Here is a 27968-nt window from a genome sequence, read left to right as displayed (position 1 = left end):
TAGTTTCAGAAGTGGCTTATATGAAAGGCAAAGGCCTCTATATTACAATAACTTTACCATAATAAAATATGACCATGCCTTGATCTTTAGTCATTTAATTAGGATAGAAAGGTCTGACTTTGCTTAGACAAAAATCTTGACACTTAACAGACATAATGTACAGTATAGAATATAAAGTCATGATGCAGTGGAAAAAGAATTAATAATTGTGAATGGCTCCCATGAACTTGGAGGACTGCATCCATACATCTCTGCAATGACTCAAATAACTTAGTAATTAAGTCATATTGAATGGCAAAGAAAGCGTTCTTGCAGGACTCCCAGAGTTCATCAAGATTATTTTGATTCATCTTCAATTCCTCCTCCTTCATCTTACCCCAGACATGCTCAATAATGTTCGTGTCTGGTGATTAAGCTGGCCAATCCTGGAGCACCTTGATCTTCTTTGCTTTCAGGAACTTTGATGTGGAGGCTGACGTATGACATGAGTGCTACCGTGCTGAAGAATTTGCCCTCTCCTGGTTTGTAATGTAATTGTCATGTTCACCAGTGATCCTTCCTGACAGATCGCTGGTGAACTACAAATGTCATGTTTAGGAACTACAAGTCCTATCAGGCCATGCCAAACACCAGCTGCTCATCAAGACTGATGAGACACAGCTGAGACTTGTTATGACTGATCATTTAGACTATTTATACACCACACATACACCAGTTTAGTATGGAGTCTTTGATGTTGATGTATGTACCTTGCATGTCCTAGCTTCTTGTTGTTTTGCCTGTTTCTTGACTTTAGCCTTGTTTATTGTTTGATTCCTGTTTGTCATCTTTTTTTGACCTTATGCCAGTTTTTTGACTACGTTTTTGGATTGTCCTTTTTGTATCAGCCATTTCTGTTTGTCCCTGTTTTGCTTAAATATAATCTTATTTATCTGCACTTGGATCCTCGTCTCTGTTGTTCCTTGCTTTGATCTCCTCACGTGACGTAATTGGGCAGCCCAAATGTTTTCATACCTCAGGCTGTTGATGTTGCTATCCACTCTGCAGATCTCTGGCATGCCCCATACTGAATGTAACCCCAAACTATGACTTTTTCTTCACCAAACCTGACAGATTTCTTTGAGAATCTTGGGTCCATACAGGTTCCAAAAGATCTGCAGTATTTGTGATGGTTGGGATGCAGTTCAACAGATGATTCATCTGAAAAAAATCTGCTTTCTGACACTTTTCCATATGATAAACTAGAAGTCAAGTTACTATTTGTTGCTCTTGAAACTGGGATCAATGACAAGACTTTTGTCAGGTAGTGTAAATTTTTCGTCCAACACCTTTCGATAGATTTAATAGTTTGAAGTGATACACTGTGGATATTTGTTGTAGATTACAGCATAAAAAAACTAACTTTCTTGTTGTTTTACAGAATTAATTCTTAATAAACTATTTCTTATACAATATATTGTTTAAACTACTAAAATGTCACTTTGCTAAACTGCAGAGGTGAATTTTGCAGCTCATAACCGTAATGGATAACAGTACAAAATATGGAATTTGTTCATTAACAAATGTTTTATACAGTGTGGATGCCATATTTCAAGTATTTAGAATATTTAGATTAAGTTACTAAATGTAAGTTTTCAAACATATTATCAATGACTTTTTAACTCATGCAATGAATAGTGTCTAGTGAAATACTTGTTTAAAGTAACTTTTCCATCCCTTTCCATCTATAACACATTTTACAATCAGGATTGTCGATGCCTTTTAAATCACCTTCTATCATGCACTGCACTTTTTCCATCAAAGCTTAGCAAAGTCCTGTTGCCTACCATTGTGTAATCCCATTACAGCCTTGTACATTTCATTTCAATGCATGCTCTTTACTCAAAGCCGGCGTCCTTGCATTTCAGTATTTATGCAACATCTCTTTCCCTTGATTTTATCTCATAAAGCAATGAAAACAAACTTCAGAGGGGAGAGACTCAGCAGATACGTAGGTTCCCTGACGGAGATGCAGGGAAGACCACAGAGAAACCCGAACGTCAGCATCACACGCACTCTCTCTCTAATTCAATCTGACATTGTACCCTTTAGGCCTGCTCACCTCCTCAGCTTCGCAGCGCTGAAGAAGCACTAAAACGTCCTGTACTGGTTCATTCAGCCTTTGGTGAAGCAAGCCGAGCTAAGCTGAACAGGCAGAGTGTGTTTGAGCAGCTGGCACTGTCAATAATCCTGACACCTCTTGTGCTCATGGTGAGCCACAGCCAAATGACAAAGCTCCAAACCTTTGTATATCATTGACTGTAGGAGAACGATCCAATTAGAGCTGTTTGTCAGGGGAGAAGCAATCATTAAAAGCTGTAGTGTGGCAGATTACCCTCTAGTGCTGACTGACTTCATACTCGAGCTGTTCTTTTGCATAGTCTTCATGAATATATGCAAGCACTTTCTGTGTTTGAAGAGGGTTTCTTTTTTTTTTTTTTTTTTTGCTGTTGGGTACCTTGCTTTATCCTGCTCATCTTACATATAGAAAGAACATTAAAACAGACAGTATGAGTTTTAAAAAAACGGACCCAAGGCAAGGTGAACTTGATGAGAAGGATTTATCAGTTGGCCCACTGGAGTAAATAGACATCGGTATTTTAGAGTGTAAAATAAAAAAAAGACAGAAAAAGGTGTTCATACCTTTTCCTGAGGCATTAAAGATTGTCAGGTTGTATGATCATCTATAATAAGAAGATATGTGGTTTCTTGGATAACTCTACTCAACTTGACAGAATCTTGTAAGCAAAAGGTTGTACTTCCCTCTGCTGGTGATTTTAAGGTAATGTGTCTTCAATTACAAATCTTTGATTCTTATTTGATGTTCATCTATTATGATTATTTTGCCAATACTTTTTTGCCAATGGCTAAAAAAATGTGTTTAAAGTGTCGTCATAGAACCTAGGTTGGTCAAAGACTTAGCCTAGGTAAACTACATATATAAAGTGTTTTGTCCCATATGTATATACTTAAAATTTGCCATTATATATATATATATATATATATATATATATATATATATATATATATATATATATATATATATATATATATATATATTTATATTTATTTATTTTCTTTTATTATTTTTTTTTAAATGCTGGCACACTGTCAATTAACGAAAGTTTTCTGTTTTTAATTTATAATACAAAGTCTGTTCAATGAGCTGCCAGTACATTTCCCATGTTTTTATACAAAAAAATTTTATTTTTTAGTGTAAAAAAACATTTGAATAGGAGAGAGCGGGGCACAAAGTAACTAAATAATAAACAAAGTAATGGGTTAGACAAACCATATATATATATATATATATATATATATATATATATATATATATATATATATATATATATATATATATATATATATATATATATATTTTTTTTTTTTTTTTTTTTTTTTTTTTTTGGCCAACAGCAGACAAGCTTCTCCTACAAATGAGCACTGGTTGTATGATCGCTGAGCATATGGTTTCTATGCAGTATTGCCGAAAGTGCCAGGGGTAAAAATGTTTCAATTTACCCCACCTGCTGGGCAAGTTGTAATAGACAGAAGGTTAGCTGCAACTGGTGCTTATAAAGTCAGGTTTCACACAATTAAATTTAATTCAGTTTACTTAATAGTATAACTCCTTAGTACTTACTTTTTTTAATTGTATATATTTATTAATTTATTGGACACATAAACACATTTGGATTTATTTGCATTATAATCCATTATTATACAATGATTTTATTTGCATTTTAGCAATATAATTTATTTTTTCTATTAAAAAAATATTATATTCAAAAAAACATTTTATTTAAAAAGTTTTTAACATTACACTCAAAATTCAACAATTATTTTGTTTGTTTACTTTTTGGTACAACAATGTGCGGCTTATTTGTAACAACCTGTTACAACTAACCCACTGTGTCGTGTTTTTCTCAAAACTGGTTATAAGTCATTGTGCAATTTTACATCTTTCACAATTGTCCCATCTTTTTGTGCAGAAGACAATAATGACAACAATATAGTCTACATACTTTCACAGATTTATTTAAAATAAAAAAAATCATTGCCTGTCATAAAAAATACCTTTATGCTGCAAAAATTGTTTCTCCTGTGTTTCTCATCCAAATTCCATACAAACTTTTTCAATAATTGGCAGGAAAACGTTTGCTGACACTGTGGTGAAAATCTCAGAAGCATGCCATGGTTAACCCTGAGCAAATACCCTAAAACTTTGTGTCACATTTTACCCCGCTTTACTTTGTGCCCCATGCTCCCCTAATCTTAACAACCTTTTTCCATTTTTTTTTAAAGTGTTTTAAAAAAAGTTCTATGGATGTCACACTTCTTCATGGAACATTGAATGCCAATAAAGAACACTTTATCAGAGTCAGTTTTTATATTTTCTTACCTTAAAGTTGTTTTGACTGCTGTTACTCAGGAAAAACCAAACCCATCGATCTTTTGTGGGCCCTTATGACAACTAGTCCTACTATGTTGTACAAAGATACAAAAGCTGTCACTAGAGTTGGTAAATTTTTAGTAATAGTACTTTTTATTTTGTACCTTGGAGCCTCAGCCCCATTTATTTTTTTTTACTCAGGATAATGAAAGCCTGCTTTGGAGCAAGGTAGAACCATAATTGCGAAGTTAACTCTGAACCACAGTAAATGTATACAATATGAGTTGTTATGGCTAGATATGACGCCAACTTCTGAAAGCCATTTAGAAACCTGATATTTACATGCTTTGTTCAGTCACAGATATACTGCATGTTACATCCACCCCTTTCCAGAAGAGTCATATAACATAATTATTTTACACAATAAACCAGCAAAACATTGAACCCATATCCATAGTAAAAACTAAATGATCCCAGCAGGTACCTAACACCATAAGACGTTAATATTAGGTTAGATTTAGGTTGTGACGTCAGGTGACCAAAATTCAATGTCTAGCCAGCTTCTAAGGACTATGGTATTTTGACGTCCAATAATGTCAAATTGCATTGATATTCGGTTGATTTTTGGTTGTGTTGGAAAGTAACCAAAATCCAATGTCTGACAGATGTCATAGTGGTAACACCCAACAAACGTCAAGGTGTAACTTAATTAGACATTGCTATTTGGTTGATTTTAGGTTAGACATTGGACACTGACGTCGGTCTGATGTTGGGTTCTGACGATTTCCATTACCAAAAAAAATCAAACGTCCCCATGATGTTGGGGTATGTTGGGGTACAATGTCAATATGACGTCATGTTGACATAGTGTGCCTGCAGGGTATGTGTGTTTTCCTTTATGGTTCATTTCACACTTAAAACATAAATGTAAATAATAAGAATAGTTAATGTGTGACTGAGAACAGTTTATGTTTTGCAGACCCCATTAATTATAAAAGCCCATAATAAGATATCTCAAGGAAAGCAGCAGCGAAACAGACTTCCAAATATTACATCATGGCTGCAATAACTTATAGATAATGTGAGAATGTGCAATATAGGGCCCTTATGCAAACGTGTGGTGTGTTTGCCCAATCAATGACTCAGACAGCACACATAAGGACATCAACCTAGGGTTTAAAATGTTAGAATTGTTGTAGTGTGAAACCTCAGCTCATGAATTTTAATAGGTAACCTCATTAAATTATGAGCAAGAAAACCCATTCCATTTCCCGATTCCGTTTACTATAGTTTAGAGTGACCCTGGGTTAACTATTTTAAGTCTAGAGTCTTGACTTTTGCAAATCCATTTTTCCTTCAAGCAGCAAAAGCATTTAAACGGCGTTGAAAATAGAATGGACCATCAGTTTAAAAAATGTGAATGAAATGTATTGATTTGAGGAAAGAGTATGAGGAAAGAGGACTGCAGTGTTTGCCAGAGCAGGGTCCTATCTTTGTTTGCCTCTACAGTAGTTGCCACTTCCTACATTCTTTAAATACCATTGAATATTCGACCTATAATATGACTAGTCCTTCAGTACTAACAGTTAATCAAGAGTATCTTTCTTTTTTAGACAAATCTTGTAAAATTTTGACTGTAACATGTATCACCCAAGAATATATTGCCCAAGTATATTTTTGGCATTGAATAAACGGTATGCATAAAAATGCTTGATCTTCTTTTATTTATTTAAGTAAAGATTTTGTTTAATAAAGACAACAATAAAAGAGATGGGTAAACCCTCAGATTCCAGATTTTCAAAAAGTTTTATCTTGCCCAAATATTATTTATTCAGCTTTCGGATTATGTATACATTTCAGTATTAAAACATTGACTCTTACATGTTAATGTGGGACTCTTGTGGTCTCACATGTTTCAGTCTAAAATCAGAAAACAGTAATAAATAACTTTCTTTACAGTAGCTTTTTAAACTCTCAGTAAGTTTTTGGAGTTGGATGTCTTCCAACAGATAACCACAACTGGAGTAAGTACCATCTGCTAAATGTCACTGATGGCTCGGCAGATTTTCATGAACTTTGGAACACTATACACAGAAAGTCAAAGGATTTTCGTCTAAAATGAGTGGGAGTATTTGCTAGTAAATTCTCTGAAAATACATTGACAATCAAATTGCAGTGCTAATTATTTACAAATTTTATTATTATAATCAAAAAGTTTAACATCTCCTATAACATGCTTATTTTACTAAAAATTTGTTAACGCATATTTATATTATGACTCTCAATAAATATTTATTAATGGAAAAATAATAGTAACTGTAAATAAGTTTTTGCTGTAATTCATTTGTTATATTGATGTGCTGAAACTGCACAAGAAACTGAAAATGAAAACAGCAGAAATGAAGAGGTTAATTCTGTGTGCAGAGCACTGTTTGTCCTTTTTCTAGGTGATATATAGAGGGAGAGGTGGTTCAGATCTGTTACACACATGCCACTCTTTTAGTGAACGCCTGCTGGACTGCTGCCACAATCAAACGGTACAACCAATGCAAAATTTCACATTTGAAATTAATCAAATCTGTTGTTTTTTTTCCAGTGATGTTCAGGCTCCAATGTAAAAAGTGATATAGTACTTTGACATTTGAATGTGTTAAAACTGAAAGTGCTTTGTTAAAGTAATGCTAAAATTTTAATTATTCTCTCGTAGTTGGGATGAGCCCCTTTGTACTGCTATTGTTGCACACACTGGGCACATCAGTAGTGCTGGCGAACCCCGAATCAAAACCTTCAGACCAACCCAGGCTCTCAGGAGATCCAAAGCCCTCTGAGGAACCCACTGGCCAAAAAAGTGAGCCCTGCGCAAAGGGATGTACCTGTCTTCAAGATGACTACAGCCTGGAGCTTAATGTCTACTGCAGTACACGTAACTTCACCCAGGTTCCCTCTGATATCCCTTTGTCTACACGCTCCCTGTGGCTCGATGGAAATTTGTTCAGCAACTTGCCAGCGGGTGCTTTTGAAAAGCTGACCAATCTGGAGTTCCTGAACCTACAAAGCAGCCTGTTGGTATCCCTTGATGCCCATGCCTTCAGAGGTCTGAATTCCCTTGCCCACTTGCACCTTGAGAGGAACAATCTCCGTTCGTTATCTGGCTTGGTCTTTCAGGGCACATCAAACCTTGCGACCCTTAGTCTCAACAATAACCAGATGTTTCGAATAGATGACAGGTTGTTTGCTGGAATGAGCCACATGTGGTTGTTGAACCTGGGGTGGAATTTGCTTTCAGTGCTGCCAGAGACAGGCTTTCAGGACCTACATGGATTACGAGAGTTAATTCTTGCCGGGAATCGTCTGGCGTACCTCCAACCACAGCTATTTCAAGGTCTGAATGAGCTAAAAGAACTGGACCTAACTGGGAACTATCTTAAAGTCATCAAGGCAAATGTGTTTCTGAAACTACCCAAGCTGCAGAAGCTTTATCTGGGGCAAAACCAGATTGTGACTGTGGCACCTAGAGCATTTGTGGGCATGAAATCTTTAAGATGGTTAGACCTCAGCAGAAATCGCCTAACCGTACTTCATGATGAAACTTTCATCGGTCTACAAAGCTTACATGTTCTTCGCCTCTCAAACAACTCGATTAACAGCCTAAGACCTGGGACCTTCCGTGACTTGCAGTATCTAGAAGAGCTCTGCCTTTACCACAACCAGATTCGAGCCTTGGGGGTGAGAGTTTTTGAGGGGCTGGGTCATCTAGAGGTGCTGAACTTGGAGAACAACCGGCTACAAGAGGCACGCATGGGCACATTTATGGGCCTTAATCATCTTGCTGTGATGAAACTCACTGGCAGCTGTTTCCACAGCCTGCCGGATCAAGTTTTCAAGGGTCTGTCAAAGCTCCACAGTATTCACCTTGATAGAAGCTGTCTAACAAAAGTCTCATCCCAGAGTTTCAGTGGTCTAACAGGTCTTCGTCGCCTTTTCCTGCAACACAATAACATCTCTCTAGTGGAGCGTCAGAGTTTTGTGGAGCTACAAAGGCTGCAACAGCTTGATCTGAGGTTCAACAAGTTAACAACCATCACCTCCAACACATTTTATGGCCTGAAGAACCTTGATTACCTGCTGCTGTCTGGCAATTTACTGCACAATCTTCCTGCTGAGGCCTTATTACCCCTGCAACACCTGTCCTGGCTGGATCTCTCTGGAAACAAGCTGGAGCTCATACTTAATGCAACGATATACATGCTGCCACGTTTGCGATATTTGAACCTGAAAGACAATATACTGGTCAACCTCCCAGTGTCTATACCTGAGAGCTTGGACCAGCTCTGGCTTTCTGGTAACAACTGGAAATGTGACTGTAGTGCAAAACCATTTCGAGATTTCATTCTACAGAAGCCACAGGTGGTGCCATTGCAGGTTGAAATGCTTGGGGAAGGTGAGGAGCCTCATACGCTTATCACGGTATACAATAATGTCACATGCGCTAGCCCATCTAGTGCTTCTGGACTTGATCTGCGGAATATTGCAGCTGAACATTTTAGGGACTGTTAAATCTACAAACGAAGTCTTCTAACTACATCACTGATTACTTTTGTAAATATGTTCTTTTAAAAAGAAGCAGGATAAGTTGTTGTTTTAAGTCACATAAAAATAACAGTGGGGTGAAGTAGTGGTTCAGTATGTAGTGCTGTCGCCTCAAAGCAAGAAGGTCGCTGGTTCGAGCCTCGGCTCAGTTGGCGTTTCTGTGTGGAGTTTGCATGTTCTCTCTGCATTTGCGTGGGTTTCCTCTGGGTGCTCCGGTTCCCCCCACAGTCCAAAGACATGCGGTACAGGTGAATTGGGTAAGCTAAATTGTCCGTAGTGTATGAGTGTAAATGTGTGTGTGGATGTTTCCCAGAGATGGGTTGCGGCTGGAAGGGCATCCACTGCGTAAAAACTTGCTGGATAAGTTGGCGGTTCATTCCACTGTTGCGACCCCTGATTGATAAAGGGACTAAGCGGGAAAGAAAATGAATGAATGAATGAATGAAAAATAACAGTGCTGTTTGAGAGATTGTTTTGATATGCTGAAGTAAATTAGAATAAATGCTACTGAACAAATGTTAGACTGTAAAATGTGACATGTAAAATATATATTTTTAAAATTACTTTTTTTTTCATGTGACTAAAAAGAATTAAGTGGTTACACTAAGTCACAAAATGTAAAACATCAAACATCTGAGAAATGTACTGAAAGTATTATCCCTAAAATACTTTTTTGAGAATCTCTGCCTCATCCTTCAAAATCAAACAAATTGTTTGTTTATGGTCTTTGCATAAACACAAAAAGGGACATTGAGCAAATGTTCATTCCGATAAACCAAACCCAAATATGGAGATATGTACATAATACTGATCCATGTTCCAAGTCCAAAGACCTGCTGAGCAACACTTCTGACCACTAATAAAGCAAGTAAGAACAACAATGGATTGAAAGTAAATGTAAATCAACATAATATTTACATTTCATTTTAAATTGTATTTCCTGTGGAATGTTGCAATTCTGATGAAGTTTAGATTTGTTTCGTTTGTTTGTTTATTTGTCCCCTTTAGGTAGTTTGTTGACTAATGCAACTATATGTCTGCTAAGTCTCATTAGTACAAGCCTTTAGAGGTCAGGGTTAAGGTTATTGACACACAAAGTTACTTATTAGTAAAATGTTAGTTTATGGAGTATCAAAATACACTGTTAGCATTAAGCAGGTAGTCTAGAGCAGGAGTTCCCAAACTTTTCAGCTTGCAACCCCTAAAATAACAATACAAGTGACTCGCGACCCCCCAATTCCTCAGAGGTGGTTATAAATAAACAAACGTTGCTCATACAATAGGCCAACATAAACACAAGCATACTGACAACACAAATAGTGCAAATTTGTTTGATTTAATATTATCCTCAACTTAAGAGACCTGTGGACACAATGTCTATTCTTGGTTTAATTTTGGAGACCACCACTCAGAAATCATTCTCAGTATTTAGCTGTGGCTTGTATTTTTTTTAATGTAACTGATTGCCATAAAGGTTTAACCTGGTGCTATAAAATCAATCTGTAAAAACACCAATCCTATGAAAAATAATAACAATTTAAAGGCTGATGGCTTTTTACTTGCATGTTGTTGTTGTTTTCTTTTTTATTAAAAACTACTATTTTTTATCGTATGTGGGTTGTGGTTAAAATATGGTAATTCTAATAGTTTAATGAAATTTATTTGATTTTTGGAAATCACCAAGCAACTCCTTGTCATTGTCCCGTGACCCCCACTTTGGGAACCACATACTGGTTTAAAGATACTGTTAATTGTCTAGATGAAAATTTACTTAATCGACAGAATGTCTATAGGGGAAAATAAAATAATTATTGAAATAATGTTATGAACAAAGCAATAATTTAGCCATACTACAAAATAAATAAAATTAATTAATTAAATTAAGTAAAAAAAATAAATGAATGAAGAATTCAGATGTTGAGCATCATGCTCCTGTGCGTGTTCAATAATTTAACTTTCATGGCAAAGAATACAGCCTTTTCATGGTCTTTATAGCTTGAAATAAAGGGGTCTGCTTCTTTTCGATTGAATTTTCGATGGCATTTAGGTTTTGTATCTAAACTCTTATATGAAGATTAAATGGTTTTGCCACACATATAAATAATTAAGATATGCATTGCTAGATTTTTGCCATTAAACCATGATTTATTTTCATGTGTCCAGACTATTGGAAAATACACACAAAATGTTAATTTACCACCTCAAGCTTTCTGAGGTTTGGAGGTTAAACCAGGAAATTATTATTGTTATATATTATTGTTACAATTACTATAACGTTAGTTTACTATGAACTTGGCTAACTTCGTAAAGGTTAACATTGTTTTCTTCATAACATAAAAGATAATGTATAGCCTATTAATTTTTACACAGTAATACTATTGTTTCCTCCATATTAACATTAAGTAATACACAGCCTATTTATTTTTACTCGTTTATATCATTACAAAAACAACTTTTATGTTAACTAGCAAATGTCGCGTCAAACTGTGACAGAGAAGCCAACCGCAGTGTCAACAAAGCGTGTCTACGGCGTATGTGGTCGCCATGTCAACTACAGTTTCTGTTTGCCGGAGTCGTGAGAACCGCGTTCCAACTTTCAGAGTGAACACCGGCCACCTGTTTACTACAGCATTTTGAAGAGAAAAGACACCCACCTTCAGACATGCAGAGGACTTTAGTCGACATTATATCCAAGATACCAACCCTTGACTCTGACCTGTCATCAGTAAGTTGTTCTCTGAAGATAATATTTCACTAGTGTCTTCTGTCGTCGTATCAAACGGGATGATCGATTGATAAAACCTTATCAAAACTAACGAACATTAAATAAAATAAAACAAACGTAATGGAATTAGATTAGCCTTGGTTTGATAATATTTTTTTTAATGAAAATGTTATCCTTTAGAGCTTTTGCTTTTGAAAGTTGATCAGATTAACAGGTGTTTTTAATTATTTATTAACGTTATATATAACCATGGCCATTTTTTTTCAAATAAAGGAGCGTCGAGTGAGGGTCCATGTGAATTGTAGCCTCTTTTTCACTATTAATTTCATCACAATCATATTGATGTTTTGCTAATGGTATTGGTGTACTAACAGAAACGCACTGAACTTCACATTTTACACTACAGTCTGACACCGAAGAAGACATGTCTATTCTTCATCAGCATCCACCAGTGAGTCACTCTCTGGAAGGGACCAGTTTAGAAAAGTCAGAAGTCAAGGTGTGTGTTTGTGTTGGTGCGAGAAAATATAATAATTTATCAGATCACATTGTCTTTGACAAAATATTTACTCAAATCTGTTGCAGTTTTTGCCTTCTTGGACTGCTGATGACCAAAAAGGTGATTATAATCATCTGCTTCCAATGGGTCACAATACAGAAAGACCTATTAATGAAAGAGTGAAACATAAAACAGAAAGCAATCCTTCAGCAAACAAGACACAATTGACTGAAAACCAGCTCTGTTCTTTTTTGTCACTGGCAGTAAGTTAGGATGTATTTAATCACATTTTCAGCCAAGGGATACTAAATAAAGGCCTATGTAACAAATTATTATTTCAACAGCCTCTTGATACCTGGGATCTCGACCACGTCCTTCAGACTCTAAAGCAACATAAACCTCTTGTCAAGCCAATTCAGGCTGATATACTAAAAGGTTGGATTGCAGCCACTGTTTTATCCATTAACATTTACGCTACATTTCAGAATAACACAAAATGATCTTTTCTTTTTTATAGACAATGAAAGGGAAATGCATGAAAATGATTTAATGGAGCAGCTGGTTGCTTTTTGTGAGAGGAAAGTAAATGAAACGGAAATAAAACCTGCCAAATCTGATAATACACAAGAATTATCTCTCAGGTACAGTCAAATTATCTAATTTGTTGTTACGGCAGTAAATTACACTTACAAATTTGGGGTCAGTGTTTTTTTTTAAAGAAATTAGCACATTTATTGAGCAGGCATGCACTGAATTGACCCAAAACTGTTTCAAATAAATGCTTTCAAAGTCTTCAAAAATCCTAATCAAATATTGTTTTAATTTTTTCTTTATTGACAATGCTAAGACATTTTTCCTTTTTAGCAATTCAGAATATTAGAATGATTTCTGAAGTTCATTACACTGTTTGTTATTCAACAATGATTGGATGACAGACATCACATTTTAAGGTTTATTACGTAGATTAAATTGCTCGCATATCTACAAAAGTATTGCTATTTTAACTATTACTGTATTTTTGATCAACTAAACACAGCCTTGCTGTGAGACATATTTCAAAATAATTAAAAAAATCTAAACAGAACGTTCGAGGTTACTAAAGTAACCCTTCGTTCCCCGAGGAGGGGAACGGAAGCACTATAAGTGGATTTGATTGTAAAATCCACGCATTGGGAGGTTCGGTTCAGAAGCTACTCGTCTGAAAGAGTATTGAACGGGCCAATTAAGAATGAATTGGCAGCGCAAGCCTGCGCAGGTGAGCGGCATAAGCAATCAACTGAGTATATAAGCTCACCTGGCGCAGCAGACGCTATCCTTTTTAAGCTGAAGAGACTTTCAACAGCTAAGGGACAGTCATTATGGCGACGGAGTATAGTGCTTCCGTTCCCCTCCTCGGGGAACGAAGGGTTACTTTAGTAACCTCGAACGTTCCCCTTCGGGGGGAACTTCAGCACTATAAGTGGATTTGATTGTAAAATCCACGCATTGGGAGCCCATTGAAAGCGCCATAATGACTGCACCTTACCAACACCCCCGATGAGGAGATAGTCAAGCAAGCGTGACGCACCCACATCATGGGGGGCGCGGTCCTCCAACGTGTCCCTGGCCCTAATTTATCCTACTTCAACAGAAGTTTTACGGATTTATATATATTTTTTGGGGTGTCGTGAGCATCTAGATAATTCTAGGAAATACGACAGTACGTTGGGAAGCGTGCAATCCCGATAGGGAGGACGCTGCGGAGGCCATCCGTTACCCAAGGGGGGATAGATGGCAGAATTTACATATGGACTAGCCCTAAAAAGGGGGAGTACGCATAGCAAAAGAGTGGTTAGCGGGGAGGGAAGACACGGGTCCGCCCAGGGGGGGGGGGACTTAACCGTGGCTGAATAAGCATATGGGATCGCCTAGTGGGGACCACGCATAGCAGACACCTTTACCCAAAACGCGGGCTGACCAGCGGGCAGACCTACAACGTAGTGGGCCAGCAAGTGACTCCTCCGCTGAGTCAGTGCTGGGGGCCACGGAGGAATCTGCAGGGCTCACCTGACGGGGAACTTTACTGACAGATAAAAAGGCGCACGTATCTCCGTGTTAGGGAAAATGGCGCAGCAAGCGTGTTTCAACACCCTACCGAGTTGTTTCCTCAATCACCAAGGGTTACCTAATACCCTTGAGGAAACCGGCTCCACTCGCAGATTGTAAAACCTTGCAAATGTGTTGGGTGTTACCCAGCCCGCAGCTCTACAGATGTCTGTTAGAGGGGCGCCGCGTGCGCGCGCTCGAGAGGATGCGAAGCTCCGAGTGGAGTGCGCACGCGCTCTCGGGGGACGCGGCTCATCTCGGCTCTGATAGTGAAAGAAAGGCATCCACAATCTAGTGGGAACTTATTTCGGTACGGCACTTCCCTGCTGCCGACCGCTATAACAGACGAAGAGCTGCTCAGATGATCTAAACTCTGAGTGCGGTCCGGATAATACGCAAAACGCGAACTGGACAATAAATAAGGGCTGGGTCTGCCTCCTCCGAGGGCAGCGCTTGCAGGCTCACTACCTCGTATTAAAACGGAGTGGTAGGAACCTTGGGCACATATCGCGGGCGGGGTCTCATACGTGAGAGAAGCCAGCCCAATTACAGGCACGAGTCACTGACCGAAAAATGCCTCCGGGTCCCCGACCCTCTAATCGATATCAACGCGACCAGCAGAGCTGTCTTCAGGGACAGAAATATACTGAGTCGAGGATCGAAGGGATCTGACGCGGCTTGTGTAGCGAGGGCGAGATCCTAAGAGGGCATGAAGGGGGGCGGGGTGGATTAATTCGCTTAACGCCCCTGAGGAACCGGATGATGAGGTTATGCGTTCCCACGGTGCTGCCAGCCACCGCGTTATGAGAGCGGAGATGGCAGCCACGTAACCTTGAGTGTGGAGGGCGACAGCCTGCTCTCCAACTTCTCTCGGCGTAAAGAAAGCACAACGCTGATCTGGCAAATTACGGGGGTCTTCTCAGCGAGAGACACACCATTCAGTGAATAGACTTCACGTCAGGGCATAGGCGCGCTCGGGGAGGGGGCTCTAGCCCGAGTGACGGTATTAGCCACCGCAATCGGAGGTTACCTAAGTCTTCCTCGCGTCTAAAAATCTCTTCAAAGATCGGCGAGGGTGCCAGGTGGTGCCCTGTCCCTGAGAGAGTAGGTGCTCTCTCGAAGGGACTGCCAGGGGAGGGCTATCGCGAGGGAGAGCTCTGACATCCAGGTCCGGTTGAGCCAGAGGGGCGCAACCAGCAACCTGTTCCTCGTCCTCCCTGACCATGCACAGTAACTGCGCGAGCAGGCTCACTGGGGGAAACGCGTATTGCGCGTGCCCCGAGGCCAGCTGTAAGCCAGTGCATCCGTGCCGAGAGCACTCGGTCAGGGAAAGAACAACTGGCAATGAGCGATCTCGGGGGAAGCAACAGATCGATCTGGGCTTCCCCGAATCGCGCCCATATCAGCTGAACAGACTCGGGGTGGAGTCTCCATGCTCCAGGACGCAAGGCTGCCGTGAGAGCGCATCGGCTGCACGGTTGAGCTTGCCTGAATATGAATGGCGTGCAGCGATTTCAGCCGCGGATGACTCCAGAGGAGCAGACGGCGGGCGAGCTGAGACATGCGGCGAGAGCGCATACCCCCTATACGGCTGATATACGCCACCGCCGCCGTACTGTCCGTCCTGACCAGCACGTGTTGCCGCTCCAACACCGGAAAAAAACGGTGGAGAGCGAGGAACACTGCCAACAGCTCCAGGCGATATGCCAATGCAACTGGGTACCTTTCCACAGGTCCGCAGCCGCATGCCCGCAACGCACAGCCCCCCAGCCCGTGTTGGAAGCGTCTGCTGAAACGACAACAAGACTGGACGCCTGTTCTAGAGACACCCAGGCCTGTAGGAACGAGGGGTCGCTCCAAGGGCTGAGGGCGCGGCGACACAGCGCAGTAACAGAGACTCGGTGTGCGCGCGCGTGCCATGCGCGTCTGGGGACTCGATCGTGAAGCCAGTGCTGAAGTGGTCTCATATAGAATAATCCGAGCGGCATGAAGCGGCTGCGGATGCCATATGCCCCAGGAGCCTCTGAAATTGTTTCAGTGGGACCACTATTTTACTGTCGAGCTCTCTCAGACAGTACAGCATCAGCTGAGCGCGCTCTCCGGAGAGGCGCGCTGCCATGGTGACCGAGTCCAGCTCCAGCCCGAGAGAAGAGATCCTCTGCACGGGGGCGAGTTTGCTCTTTTCTCGGTTGACCTGAAACCCCCACAGGTGGAAGTGCCAGAGCACTTTGTCTCTGTGCATAATCAACTCTGTGCATAATCAAAAGAGAGGGCAATTCAGCCAGTCGTAAAGAAATTGAGTATGCAGATGCCCGCGAGCCGAAGGGGCGCTGAGGCACCCTCCGCGGGCTTGGTGAGGACCCGCGGAGACAGAGAGAGCCCGAAGGGGAGGGCTTTGTATTGCCAAGCTCGACCTTCAAACGCAAACCGCAGAAACTGTCGGTGGCGAGGAAGAGTGGAGACATGGAAATACGCGTCCATCAGGTCTAATGCTGCAGACCAACCCAGAGGACGAACGCACCGGAGGATGCGCTTCTGCGTGAGCATTCTGAACGGCAGCTTGTGCAGGCAGCGGTTCAAAACGCGCAGATCTAGGATTGGCCGTGACCCACCGCTCTTTTTGGGCACGATGAAGCGTGGGCTGTAAAACCCGCTCTCCATCTCGGCTGGAGGGAGCGGCTCGATTGCATCCTTCGCCAGGAGGACAGCAATCTCCTCTCGCAAGACAGGGGCGGACAGGGGGCTGACCCTGGTGAATACACACCCGTGACTTGGGGGGCCGTTTCGCGAACTGAATCGCATAGCCGAGTCTGATTGTGCGTATGAGCCACCGCGAAGAGCTGGCCCGCGCTAACCAGGCAGGCAGAGCTCTCGCTAATGGACTCATCGCTACAATCGCTGACGTACCAGCAGTGGGGCAGCGCGGAGTGGGTGTGCTGATCCGGGAAGCTCGCGGGTCCCACGGAAAAGCTGGAGGTGGGATATTTGCTCTCACTCCAAACCCGAGCTCCGGAGGGGAGGCTCGAGGGGTGGGAGAAAGGAGACCGTCCTCCCAGCGCTCGTGAGCCACTGGCGAAACGCACCGAATCTGCAAGCTAGAAAGCATAGCGTCCCAGACTGGCAGATTTCGGGCTGTCACATCTGGGGAAGTGAAAAGTGCCCTTTCATAATGTTTTCATGGCAGTAAAAAGTGCCGTTGGAAATGGGGCCCCGCCCTCCAGCGGGGAAAGAGCAAGTTCCCTCTTCTCCAGATGGCCTGTCCCAGGGGCGCTTCGCGGTCCGTTGCCGGACTTAGCGGCGTTCTGGGCAGGGGGGCTGCCTGCTTCCGAGGTGCCCGACGCGCTCGCTTCGCCTTAGGCGTGTGCGGGGGCGGAGCAGCTCTCGTAGGCGGACGCCTTCGGCGAGGAGCAGGTATGAATGGCACGGCGGGCGGAGCGGGCTACGGACCGCCGATAAGACATCACCCACCAACTGCTCTCTCACCGCCTTGAATTCCTGGGTGAATTCACAGACAGTGTCGCCGAACCTGGCTGGGGATATGGGGAAGTCAAGAAAGCGGACTTTGTCGACTTTGCGCATATCAGCCAGGGGTGGCGCTCCTGGACCACTAATGTGGACATCGTCCTCCCCAACGCACACGCAGCGGACTCAGTAGTCCGAAGAGCTAAGTCGGCGGCGGTGCGAAGCTCGTAAGCCTGGGTTGGACCCACCCTCGTGCAGCTCGGCCAGCGCCTGCGCTTGGTAGCGCTGGTAGGTGGCTATCGCATGCAAGGCGGAAGCAGCCTGGCCCGCAGCTATGTAAGCTCTAGCTCCGAGGGAGGTAGATAACTTACAGGCTTTGGATGGGAGACGAGGCGGACCCCGCCAAGAAGAGGCGCCGCGCGGATTTACCGCCATCGCGCACTCAACCTGAGGAATCGCCACATACCCCCTGGCTGTTTCACCGTCAAGAGTGGTTAGGGTGGAGGAACACGCAGCACGAGCAGAAAAAAGTGCTTTACAAGACCGCGTGAGCCTACTGTGCACCTCCGGGAAGAAGGGAACGCCCCTCTAGTCGGTCCGGCCGCGGAGCTGGGGGATAAACCATCTCCAACCCACGGCCGAAGCAGCCCGGGAAAGCACGGCTAACATGTCCGTTTCAGGATCCGTAGTGACAGCGCTCACCAGCCCGAAGGGGGCGAGCGGGTCTGGATCATCATCGGACAATGAAAGCCCACCCTCCGATGCCGCGGTGGACATCTGGTCTCCGGTGTCATCGGGCGTAAGGGCTACCATCTGTTAGACGGATCGCTTCCTCCGCCCGAAGCTTGGATGGAGCGCTTAGAGGAGCGGGAGGTCCGCGGGCCCGTGGGCGACGGATTATCTCTCGCTGAAACCCTCAGATCTGCCCGAGTGCCCGCTGCAGAGCAGGGGACAACTGGGGTGGTTCGCCTTTTTGCAAAGGCTAACCGCGATCTTGCGCAACAGTCATGGCATCGCAATGACGACATGAACTGCCCGCGAGCAGCGCATTAACATGCTGGACCCCCAGACATGTAACACAGTGCCCGCGCCCATCATCCGAGGACAGGAAACCACCGCATCCAGAAACGCACAGTCGGAGCGCCGTCCTGATAAGGACGTGCTGCACGACTGTGTTGCTCTTTCTGTGAAGTTTGCAACTTTATACGCACCGCTCTGGAGGACCGGACCCAAAGAACGCCAGGCAAGGGAGAAACCCAGCTCGACCGTCTGCCACTGCGTGTACACACTCTGGACCGGGAGAATGCTCTCGTTCGCTCAGAATCGCTGGTCACAGCAGGAGGAACCCTCATCGACTCGATCAGAAAGTCTCTGAAGCGAAAAGGATAGCGTCTGCTGCGCCAGGTGAGCTTATATACTCAGTTGATTGCTTATGCCGCTCACCTGCGCAGGCTTGCGCTGCCAATTCATTCTTAATTGGCCCGTTCAATACTCTTTCAGACGAGTAGCTTCTGAACCGAACCTCCCAATGCGTGGATTTTACAATCAAATCCACTTATAGTGCTGAAGTTCCCCCCGAAGGGGAACTGCATTTTCTCATGTTTGCAGATTTTTGTGCTGCAGATTAAATGTGTTTGTGACTTTTCTAGAGCAACTGGGAGAGACGTGGTGGACTTTAAAAGGAGCTCAGTACAATTACAACTCAATGACGATTCTCCCACTATATATATTGATTTGCGCACAAATGAATTTCAAACAACACTGTCAGACGTTAGCCAGAGTGACAGTGCTATATGTCCTACAAACCTGGACAAGGAAATTATCTCCTCTAAAGAGACCACAATTCCAATAGCAAATGGACAGAAAAGGTAATCTTGTGCTTGGAATATATCTACCCTAACATAAAATGACAACTTCTATAATTTGTATATGTTTTGAGGATCTTGTTATAATAAAATACAATACAAAAAAAGTCATTTGAATGAATATACTGTTGGATTAATGGGGTATATGCACAGACTTTTAATTTTCTGTCAACCCGCCTGTTTTTCTATTACAAAGTCGTTAAGTTTAAGATCCGACTTCTTTAAAAATCAGTGATCTTCACTGCCTGATACAGGTAAAGTCAGAATTATTAGCCCCCCCGAAATAATAACCCCCCTGTTTATTTTTTCCCAATTTCTGTTTAATGGAGAGAACATTTTTAGCACTTATCGAATCATAAAAGTTTTAATAACTAATTTCTAATAACTGATTTATTTTATCATTGCCATGATGACAGTAAATAATATTTTACTAGATATTTTTAGACTTCTATACAGCTTAAAGTGACATTTAAAGGCTTAACTAGGTTAATTAGGTTAACTAGGCAAGTTAGAGTAATTAGGCAAGTTATTGTATAAAGATGGTTTGTTTTGTAGACTATCGATAAAAATGTATAGCTTAAAGGGGCTAATAATTTTGACCTTAAATGTTTTTTAAAAAAATTAAAAACTGCTTTTATTCTAGCCAAAATAAAACAAATAAGAAAAAAATATTATCAAGCATATACTGTGAAAATTTACTTGCTCTGTTAAACATAATTTGGGAAATATAAAAAAAAATTCAAAAGGGGCAAATAATTCTCATTTCGACTGTATCTATTCAATTTAAAGTGGGTCTCAGACTGCAAGAATCACTGCATTAAATTCCATTTTACCCCGCCATGTTTTTATGAAAATTTATTTTACCCCAGTATTTATTAATGGAGTTTCTGCGCTAGCCTTTACACTGTCTTTCATCTCCTTTTATGCCTGAACAACTTAATGAATGCTTCAGTCTATTTTACTGATTGTATTTAATTACATTACAACATCAATGCTGTAAAAGAAACCTCATGAAATTGAAAATAATCCCATTAACCTTTCATTGGAAGTTTATCATTGGCTTAAAAACACTAGCTGTTCATATAACCCATTGTATTGCAGATAATAAATACAACAGCATGATCGTAAAGTTAAATGTACACTCTTTTTTTTTTTAAACCAACCATGCATTCAGCTATAATTCATGTTCTTCTAAATTTCTAGAGAATTCGCAGGAAAGCGATTACTACTGCACAACTCAAGTCAGTCAAAACAAAGTATGTCAGAGATGTCCGTGAGCTTGAGAAATCCACAAGGTTTGGCTGAGGCTAGGCAGAGAAACTCTTCAGGGAAAACTATAAAAGAAAACCAGCTTCAGGATTCTGAATCTTGCTGTAGTGAACCAGGTATTCAGCGGGTCAATGTCTGCTGTTCGCCTCCAAAATATAACCATAAACAGAATTCTCAATCTTCTCACTTTCCAGTTGCTGGAAACAAACAAAGGTACGTAATAATCTTACTTTTATTTCTTAACCTAAGACATGAACACAACATAATATTTACATTTATCCCCATGTGCAAAGAGATCACCACAATCATAAAATCAGATATGAGAAAGATCTCAAGTTTTTGCAAACATCCAGACCTCAACGTTCGGCAAATAACAGGGATGACGTGGCTGAGAGGACTGATATTCTTTATGACCCTGTGAGTAACTAGCAGTTGATGTATAACATACACAAAGGAGACAGCTTTCAGTTTTGGAGTGAACACTGCTGTACTCTCTCCCCTTAGGAAGCATCCTACCTTCCTTCTGTGAACGCCTTACCTGCAGAGCTCCACACGAAGGACTGTTTGCTGTTGACTGTGCCCTTGTCCAGTCCTGGCGTGGTGGCTGGAAGAACGCAGCGGAAAACTCAGACCGTCAACTCAATCCTAATCAAATCGCATGTTTACAATGCACTCATAGCATGGCTCATGTCTTTGGTGTGTTTGTTTTTTTTCTTTTTTTTACAGAAATACTGTAGTCTTTGCAAGTGTTTTACCAATTAATGTACATTTTGGTTACCTGTTCTGTGATAGACCAATCCTAAGGCTTGTATGGGAAAAGGCAATACGTTTGATGCCCCTTTCTGGGTGGCTGGACTGCAGCAATTGTATATAGAAGACAGCTTGGTTTTGTACATTTGTGCTGCATCTCTTGAGGGTGGTCCGACTGGCAGTAGGAAGGTGAGTTCAATACACAACTTTGTTTAATTAATGTATGGATCATTTATTTATGATTTCAGCTAGTGGGAAAGAACGTAATCTGCAGAAAATGAAACGCAAACACACACAAATAAATGTGAACAAATTAAGTGGTTTAATGACACATTTTTTGTTTTGTTTTTAGCCTATCATTTTCTGCAGATTGCATTTTTACACGTCTTACCCTACCCAAACTTATCCGTATCCCACCTCAATAGCACCTTAAATATTGTGAAGTGCAATATGAACACAATAAGTACATTGAACATGTTTGATGTTAGTACCTTGTAGATAAGCTGTAAGGAATGGCTCAACAGTGTAATTATAAACGCAATTACAGAAAGTAATTATAGATGTAATTACACGCAATAAATATACACATTTTTTAAGAATAAAGTCACAATTGAAAAGCATGAATGTACATAATAAGTGCATTGCACCAAAAAAATAATAATAATAATTTCTTTCAGATGAGATGTTAAACCGAGTTCCGGACTCTCTGTGGTCATTAAAAATCCCATGACACTTCTCGTAAAGAGTAGGAGTATAACCCTAGTGTCCTGGCCAAAGTCCCTCAACCGGCCCTTATAATCATGGCCTCCCAATCATCCCTGTCCACTGAATTGGCTCTATTACCGTCTCGCCACTCCTCCAATAGCTGGCATGTGGTGAGCGCACTGGCGCCGTTGTCCAGTGGCTGCCGTCGCATCATCTAAGTGGATGCTGCACACTGGTGGTGGTGTGGAGAGACCCACCCCCCCCCCTTTATTGTACAGTGCTTTGGGTTTATGGCCTACACCAAAAAATGTGCTATTTAAATACACATTCCAGTTATTAAGGTCACCTAATATAAATTTGGACTAAGGATTAAAGTTGAAGTTTATACTGGATTCTTATATTTTTCTTATAGATGAGGGGGGCTGAAATGGACGAGAACAAATTTTACAGAAGAGTTTGCAAGTTCTTTGCCCAGACATCATTGAAGACTGTTGCGTTCTGGGTACCTCAGCTTAATAATTTACTGGAGAAACAGCCTTATCCTGCACTTGTTCACTTGCCTTCATCCTACCTGGACTGCTTCATCTCTGTCAACCCAAATCCAGAGGTATTGTTTTATTTAGTATGTTTACTGTTATTGAGTCATTTTGGTAGCACAACATTTCACTTTACTTACCTAAAAAACACTGAGCAATAAAAGGTAATACATGGGTTAAGATTAGGTTTAAATGTTTCATGTTTGGTTTTAGTATCTATTATTACCTAATTGTTGTTATTAAGTACAAAATAAATGCACTCACAACAGTACTTTGAATAAATGTGCTAGCAACATTTTATATCTATTTTTAAAGGCTGTTGAAGAGATCTTTAGTGTGATCCCAGGATTCTACTGGCAAACTCTGGAAACAGGGGACCAAAAGTGTAAAAGGACAGAAGCTACAAGTTTTCAACACTGTCATACTGAGGTAAAAGACAAATGTATTTGCATCTTACAGTAAATGTGTTCTCATTTTATGGTTTCTTTATTATTTATTTTTCTTTTCAGACAGCACTTGTTCTGATAGGCAGAACCTTGTTTTTTAACCCACTGGCAATGCACCACACACTTGATCTAGTCTCCAAATCAGGCCTAGATGTGTGTGGTATCCGTTTCCTCTATCCGCCCCAAGAGCTATTAACAAACTTTACAGGTATCATCTTCCACTATAACTATACAGCATTTATACAATTTGCATGGGTTAAAAAATATCCTTTCTTCTAGTCAACAAGTCAGTTATGCATGGAGAGGAACATACTCATCAGCCAATGCTAATCATGGCTTTCCGGGGGCCTTACGCTAACTCTGTGTGGCAGGAGATCACAGGGCCATCAGATTTCCAGCTGGCAAGGCGGACAGATCCAGCATCCATCAACGCCCTTTACCTTCACAGTCAGGACCCACCCCTGCTGTACTCACCCCGTCTTGCCAATCGTGTGCATCTGGGGCTCTGCTTGTTTTTTGGTGGTAGAACAGCAGAAAACGCAGTGTCAATGTAAGCACTGTGATACTTATAGTTCCCAAATTCTGTCCTTGTGACATTCCAATTTGGTGTGACAGTGCAAAATCTAGAGAAGATTTTTTCAGCTGTATTTGTACATAGGTCAGTAGAAGCCAAAATTAGAAAAATAAATAAATAAAAAAAGGTTAACTTTAAAGAGCCCCTATTGTGCTTTAAAGGGGGGGTCTGTAACGACATTATCTTATAATATGCATTTATATTTACCTAATTATCCCAACGACCCCCATATGATACGTTCAGCAATTCATTTGTTCTCAAACCCCTCCTTAGCGTGATGCTAATATGCGCTGATCTCTGATGACCCAGTACGTTGTGATTGGTCGACTGCGTTCAGCTTGAGACAGAAAGAAATGTCCAGCAAGGCTTATTAACAAGTAGTCAGAGTGCAGAGTGTATGTGTGAACCCAATGCAGGAGTGCATTAAAGCAATGCAGTTTAACACCAGCATATAGCTCTATTCTTAATCATAAGGAAAAACAGTGAGAAACATTCAGTGTTAGCGCACACAGTGGTAAAAGCAGAATTATTTAGAAACTTAACCGCCGCAAGTGTGTAGGAACGGCTGAAAGTGGCCATAGCAGGGACAAACAGCAGTAGATTGTGAGCTCACAAAAGCATTTAAATCTGTAAACAAAGCGGCACACATCGTGTTTTTAACGTGGCTTTTGACGCGATATGAGAATATAAAGAGTTAACCAGATACAGTACAAGCGATTACAAGTAACAAAACATAATTTAGTACATAATTTGCAGGCTACAGAAAACAAGGAGGCAAACATTTTAATCACACTTATCCCAGGTTTGTGCGTGTAACAAAGTTGCGGGGCTTGAGTTCCAAATCGATGCCACGCCGGCACGGCTAGAGACTCATTACCGCGGCGATTTATTGGAACCACTATGAGTCGACTCTTTTATAGATGAATCAATAGTTTTAAACACAGTGCACTTTCAGATTTAAGCCTTAGAGTAGAGGTCTGCATTCCTGCGGCTGTACTACGGGAGCTGTGGGACCCGACTAGATTTCTTGCGGCGCGGGAATAAATTTCCGATAAAGCGCGTCGGTAACTGGTGTAGGGGATCAACCTACGTTTTAATATCGATCAGGGATTAATTAGCTCATTTCAATGAATCGGATCCTGAAGATTTGATTCATTGATTTGACTCAAATGAGTCAGATTGAATCAGATCAAAAGATTCACACTTTATCTACCATTTGTCCCGCAAATAGAAGACATTGTATCTTACCAATCTTGTTTATATTATTTACGTGGCCAACGATAATAACATAACACAGTATTGGATTAACTTTTAGCAAGGTAACAAGATCTACAGCTCGAGGAAATGACTTAGAAGCACATAAACAAGATCACATTTCTTACAAAATGAGTACAAAGATTTATTGAGCTACACTACGATAAATGCAACTAATTACGTGATAAGCAAACAACAAACAAAACACACACATTCACACATACACACAAAGGCAGTTCAGAGGATGCAAAATGAGTTGACAACGTCCCAAATTAATTCTAATACTTCTTGCAAGATCTTAGAATAACACCTGAGAAACCACAAAAGCAGAGATATGGCTTATCTTTAACTGCTTAAAGATTTCAATCTGCACAAGATCAGCAAGAGACAACATTAGTTTGTGTTACTTGCGCCCTTTTTGCTGAAGTCGAATCTCCCTCACCGGCTGGCCTTGGGGAAACACGGTGCTCCTGATTGGGTGGTTTCTCGCTTCGATGACATCTTTGGGATTCACACGCTCGTGAATGGCTGTTGTCCTGGGTTACCGAGGTGACAGACTGCTGAGAATCGGTTTTGCGGAAGTTTGTGCAGTTTCGTGAGTCCCGAAACTTAAGAGGTTTGCGTGGAAGTTCGTGGTGACCCAATCGTGTGGCGGCGCGGTGTCCGGGCAGGCGAAAGGGGACAGAGAGCAAAAGCATGTGCAAGCTAGCTGATGCAAAAAGCAAAGTTTCATTGTCGCAGGGTGTTTTTAAGTGACCTGGTCTGGTTCGTCCCCATGGCACTGTCTGCCAATGAGCAGTTGCCATAAAGGGTGGGGCCACGCCCCGTACTGACGTAGGAAAGGTCATTAATTAACAGACTGCATGTAGATTTCACGTGGTAGAACTCTTGCAAGATTGAAACTATCTTACATCAAACGTTACAAGATGAATACTGTTTGTACTACTAGTTTTTCATTTACACCAACGTATTGCAAATGTCACTAGCTTTCGTTCAATACCAGACATCATACATTTCAGACACATACAGATTATTTTACTCTGTTATAAGGGTTAAAACAACACATTGATTAACCTAGTTGATTGGAATAAACAGCATATGAGGAACATTATGGCATATTATTCAAAGATACATCTGCCTTAGTTCTAACATTAAGAGATTCGCTTTTATTCATATGCATTAATGTTTCTAGAGATCTCTTTGTCTCTACGAAATTGTGCTTCTAGCAGGATGTGCCCAAGGCGAGCACATGACCAGGAGTCAATTAAAAGTCTCGTGAAATGGTTTCCGCTGAAGATCCTGTAAGGGCCATTGTTTTTTATTTAACTGATTTAATTAATCATTGGCTAGTTAGCCAGAACCAGTACCAGAACATCTGCATAGAAGTACTGGTCAGAGGAGCCGAAATCAATTGGCGCTCTGTTATCCTGATGGTATAAGCCCTCAAGCTAGTTCAATGAATGAGACCATTGGAGATGCCCAAGATTTAAGATTCAACTTGTGTTGACCACTGAAAAATGCCGATGAGTTCCTACACTGGTGTAATTTAGGACAGGAGCGGGCGGTCTAACAATGTCGCTCCCGGCTCCCGAGGCTCCCTATATGTGTGTGAATTTAGCTTGTTTGTTGATGTCTATGTATCTGTGTGTGCTAATGAGAGAGCTTTGTGCTGTCTGTGTGTGTGTGAATGAGAGAGAGTATGATGCTGTCTGTGTGTGTGTCGCTTACTTGGTGCTTATGTGTGTGTGCGTTTATATAGACAGCTTGTTATAGCCTGGACTCTGTATAGCTTGGCTGTTCTCAGTTTTGTATTCTCCCTGCTCGTTAGCGGGTAGAAAACGGGGTGGGGCTAGCAGCAGGACAAGAAATGCTGAATATAAGCGGGAGCGGTCGGGTTCGGACTAAAAACCTGGCGGGAGCGGGATTCAAAATTTACTACCTTAGAGCTCTGTAACACACTCCATAGAAGATCATTTTCAAAAACCCATAATAGGGGCTCTATATGAGTGAAATTAAAACATTTAATTGAACCAATATCTTGTGTCTTTTTAAAGAAGACGATCACTTTGGATGATGAAATCAAACGTGAAGATCTAGCTTCTCATTAAATCAAAATATTGTTTGAAAGATTACAACAAATAATGTAAAAGATGCCATTTGGTCAAGATCGACATTTCACAGTTTCGGTTTGTTGAAATTAATTTAATTTGAGAATGAATAAAAGCTTAAATGTACACTTCATTGAATAAAGTGATCATCTTTCTTTAGAAGTTTAAGTCATGGACCATTAAAGCTTTTGGTACTTGACAGTTTTGGGTCTCATTGACTCATGTAATAGAAAGAAAAATGGATAAAAGTTTCCTCAAAATCTTCTTTGGCTATATTTTATTTTTGATGAACTGTTCCTTTGAACTAGCCGGCTCTTATCCCTACTATAGGATTCAAAACTCTGGTGAAACAGAAGACAGAGTTTCTCATATTCAGACCTCTTCTACAGCAAGTCTATGCGCCACAGTGAAAGGTGACTAGAAAATAAAAACATCATTATAATGCTGTTTAAAAAGTAAACCTTCCTTCCCCTTTCCTTTCGTCCCTATACAGGGGATTTATTTCTCCTTGTGTCTCCTGTGGTTGGACCATGCTGTTACAGCTATATACTATCTGCATGCGCAAAAACAGGCTTCAGTCTGTTGGGACTTCAGAGAGTGCAGCTCTCCAGGAAACAAGCTCAATCTTTGGGTCTCACCACTAGGCAGGTAAATAAACCCAACAGTGA

The 27968-nt window shown here is 41.3% G+C and overlaps 2 protein-coding genes and 1 long non-coding RNA gene across 4 annotated transcripts in view; 2 read left to right on the top strand and 1 right to left on the bottom strand.

Moving 5' to 3' along the window:
* Positions 1-4551, bottom strand: part of LOC141381272 (uncharacterized) — a 66106-nt gene extending 61555 nt beyond the window's left edge. The window contains exon 1 of the long non-coding RNA XR_015481144.1: positions 4442-4551. This is a non-coding gene — a long non-coding RNA (uncharacterized LOC141381272). The remainder of the gene's footprint in view (positions 1-4441) is intronic.
* Positions 4552-6911: 2360 nt separating this feature from the next.
* igfals (insulin-like growth factor binding protein, acid labile subunit) lies at positions 6912-9903 on the top strand. Its single transcript, XM_087245069.1, has 2 exons — positions 6912-6969; positions 7140-9903. The coding sequence occupies exon 2, from the start codon at positions 7145-7147 to the stop codon at positions 8987-8989; it is 1845 nt and encodes a 614-aa protein (XP_087101195.1). The 5' UTR covers positions 6912-6969; positions 7140-7144; the 3' UTR covers positions 8990-9903.
* Positions 6912-27968, top strand: part of LOC101882899 (dynein axonemal assembly factor 8) — a 57405-nt gene continuing 36348 nt past the window's right edge. For both annotated transcript variants that reach the window (XM_087245060.1, XM_087245059.1), the window contains exons 1-17: positions 6912-6969; positions 7140-11747; positions 12154-12246; positions 12333-12509; positions 12591-12681; positions 12764-12887; positions 19443-19661; positions 20862-21140; positions 21221-21344; positions 21432-21623; positions 21720-21866; positions 22795-22989; positions 23234-23347; positions 23428-23572; positions 23644-23914; positions 27631-27713; positions 27794-27948. In XM_087245060.1, the coding sequence (XP_087101186.1) occupies positions 11685-11747; positions 12154-12246; positions 12333-12509; positions 12591-12681; positions 12764-12887; positions 19443-19661; positions 20862-21140; positions 21221-21344; positions 21432-21623; positions 21720-21866; positions 22795-22989; positions 23234-23347; positions 23428-23572; positions 23644-23914; positions 27631-27713; positions 27794-27948 (2472 nt within the window). In that variant the 5' untranslated portion in view covers positions 6912-6969; positions 7140-11684. The remainder of the gene's footprint in view (positions 6970-7139; positions 11748-12153; positions 12247-12332; positions 12510-12590; positions 12682-12763; positions 12888-19442; positions 19662-20861; positions 21141-21220; positions 21345-21431; positions 21624-21719; positions 21867-22794; positions 22990-23233; positions 23348-23427; positions 23573-23643; positions 23915-27630; positions 27714-27793; positions 27949-27968) is intronic.

The sequence above is a fragment of the Danio rerio genome, chromosome 3 (assembly GCF_052040795.2).
Source record: "Danio rerio strain M-AB ecotype USA chromosome 3, GRCz13ab, whole genome shotgun sequence".
In the NCBI taxonomy this organism is placed as follows: domain Eukaryota; kingdom Metazoa; phylum Chordata; class Actinopteri; order Cypriniformes; family Danionidae; genus Danio; species Danio rerio.
This window is presented reverse-complemented; position numbering and strand designations above follow the sequence as displayed.

What these genes read in the sequence shown, in the direction of transcription:
- igfals (XM_087245069.1), top strand. Translation starts at nt 7,145, where the DNA reads ATGAGCCCCTTTGTACTGCTATTGTTGCACACACTGGGCACATCAGTA.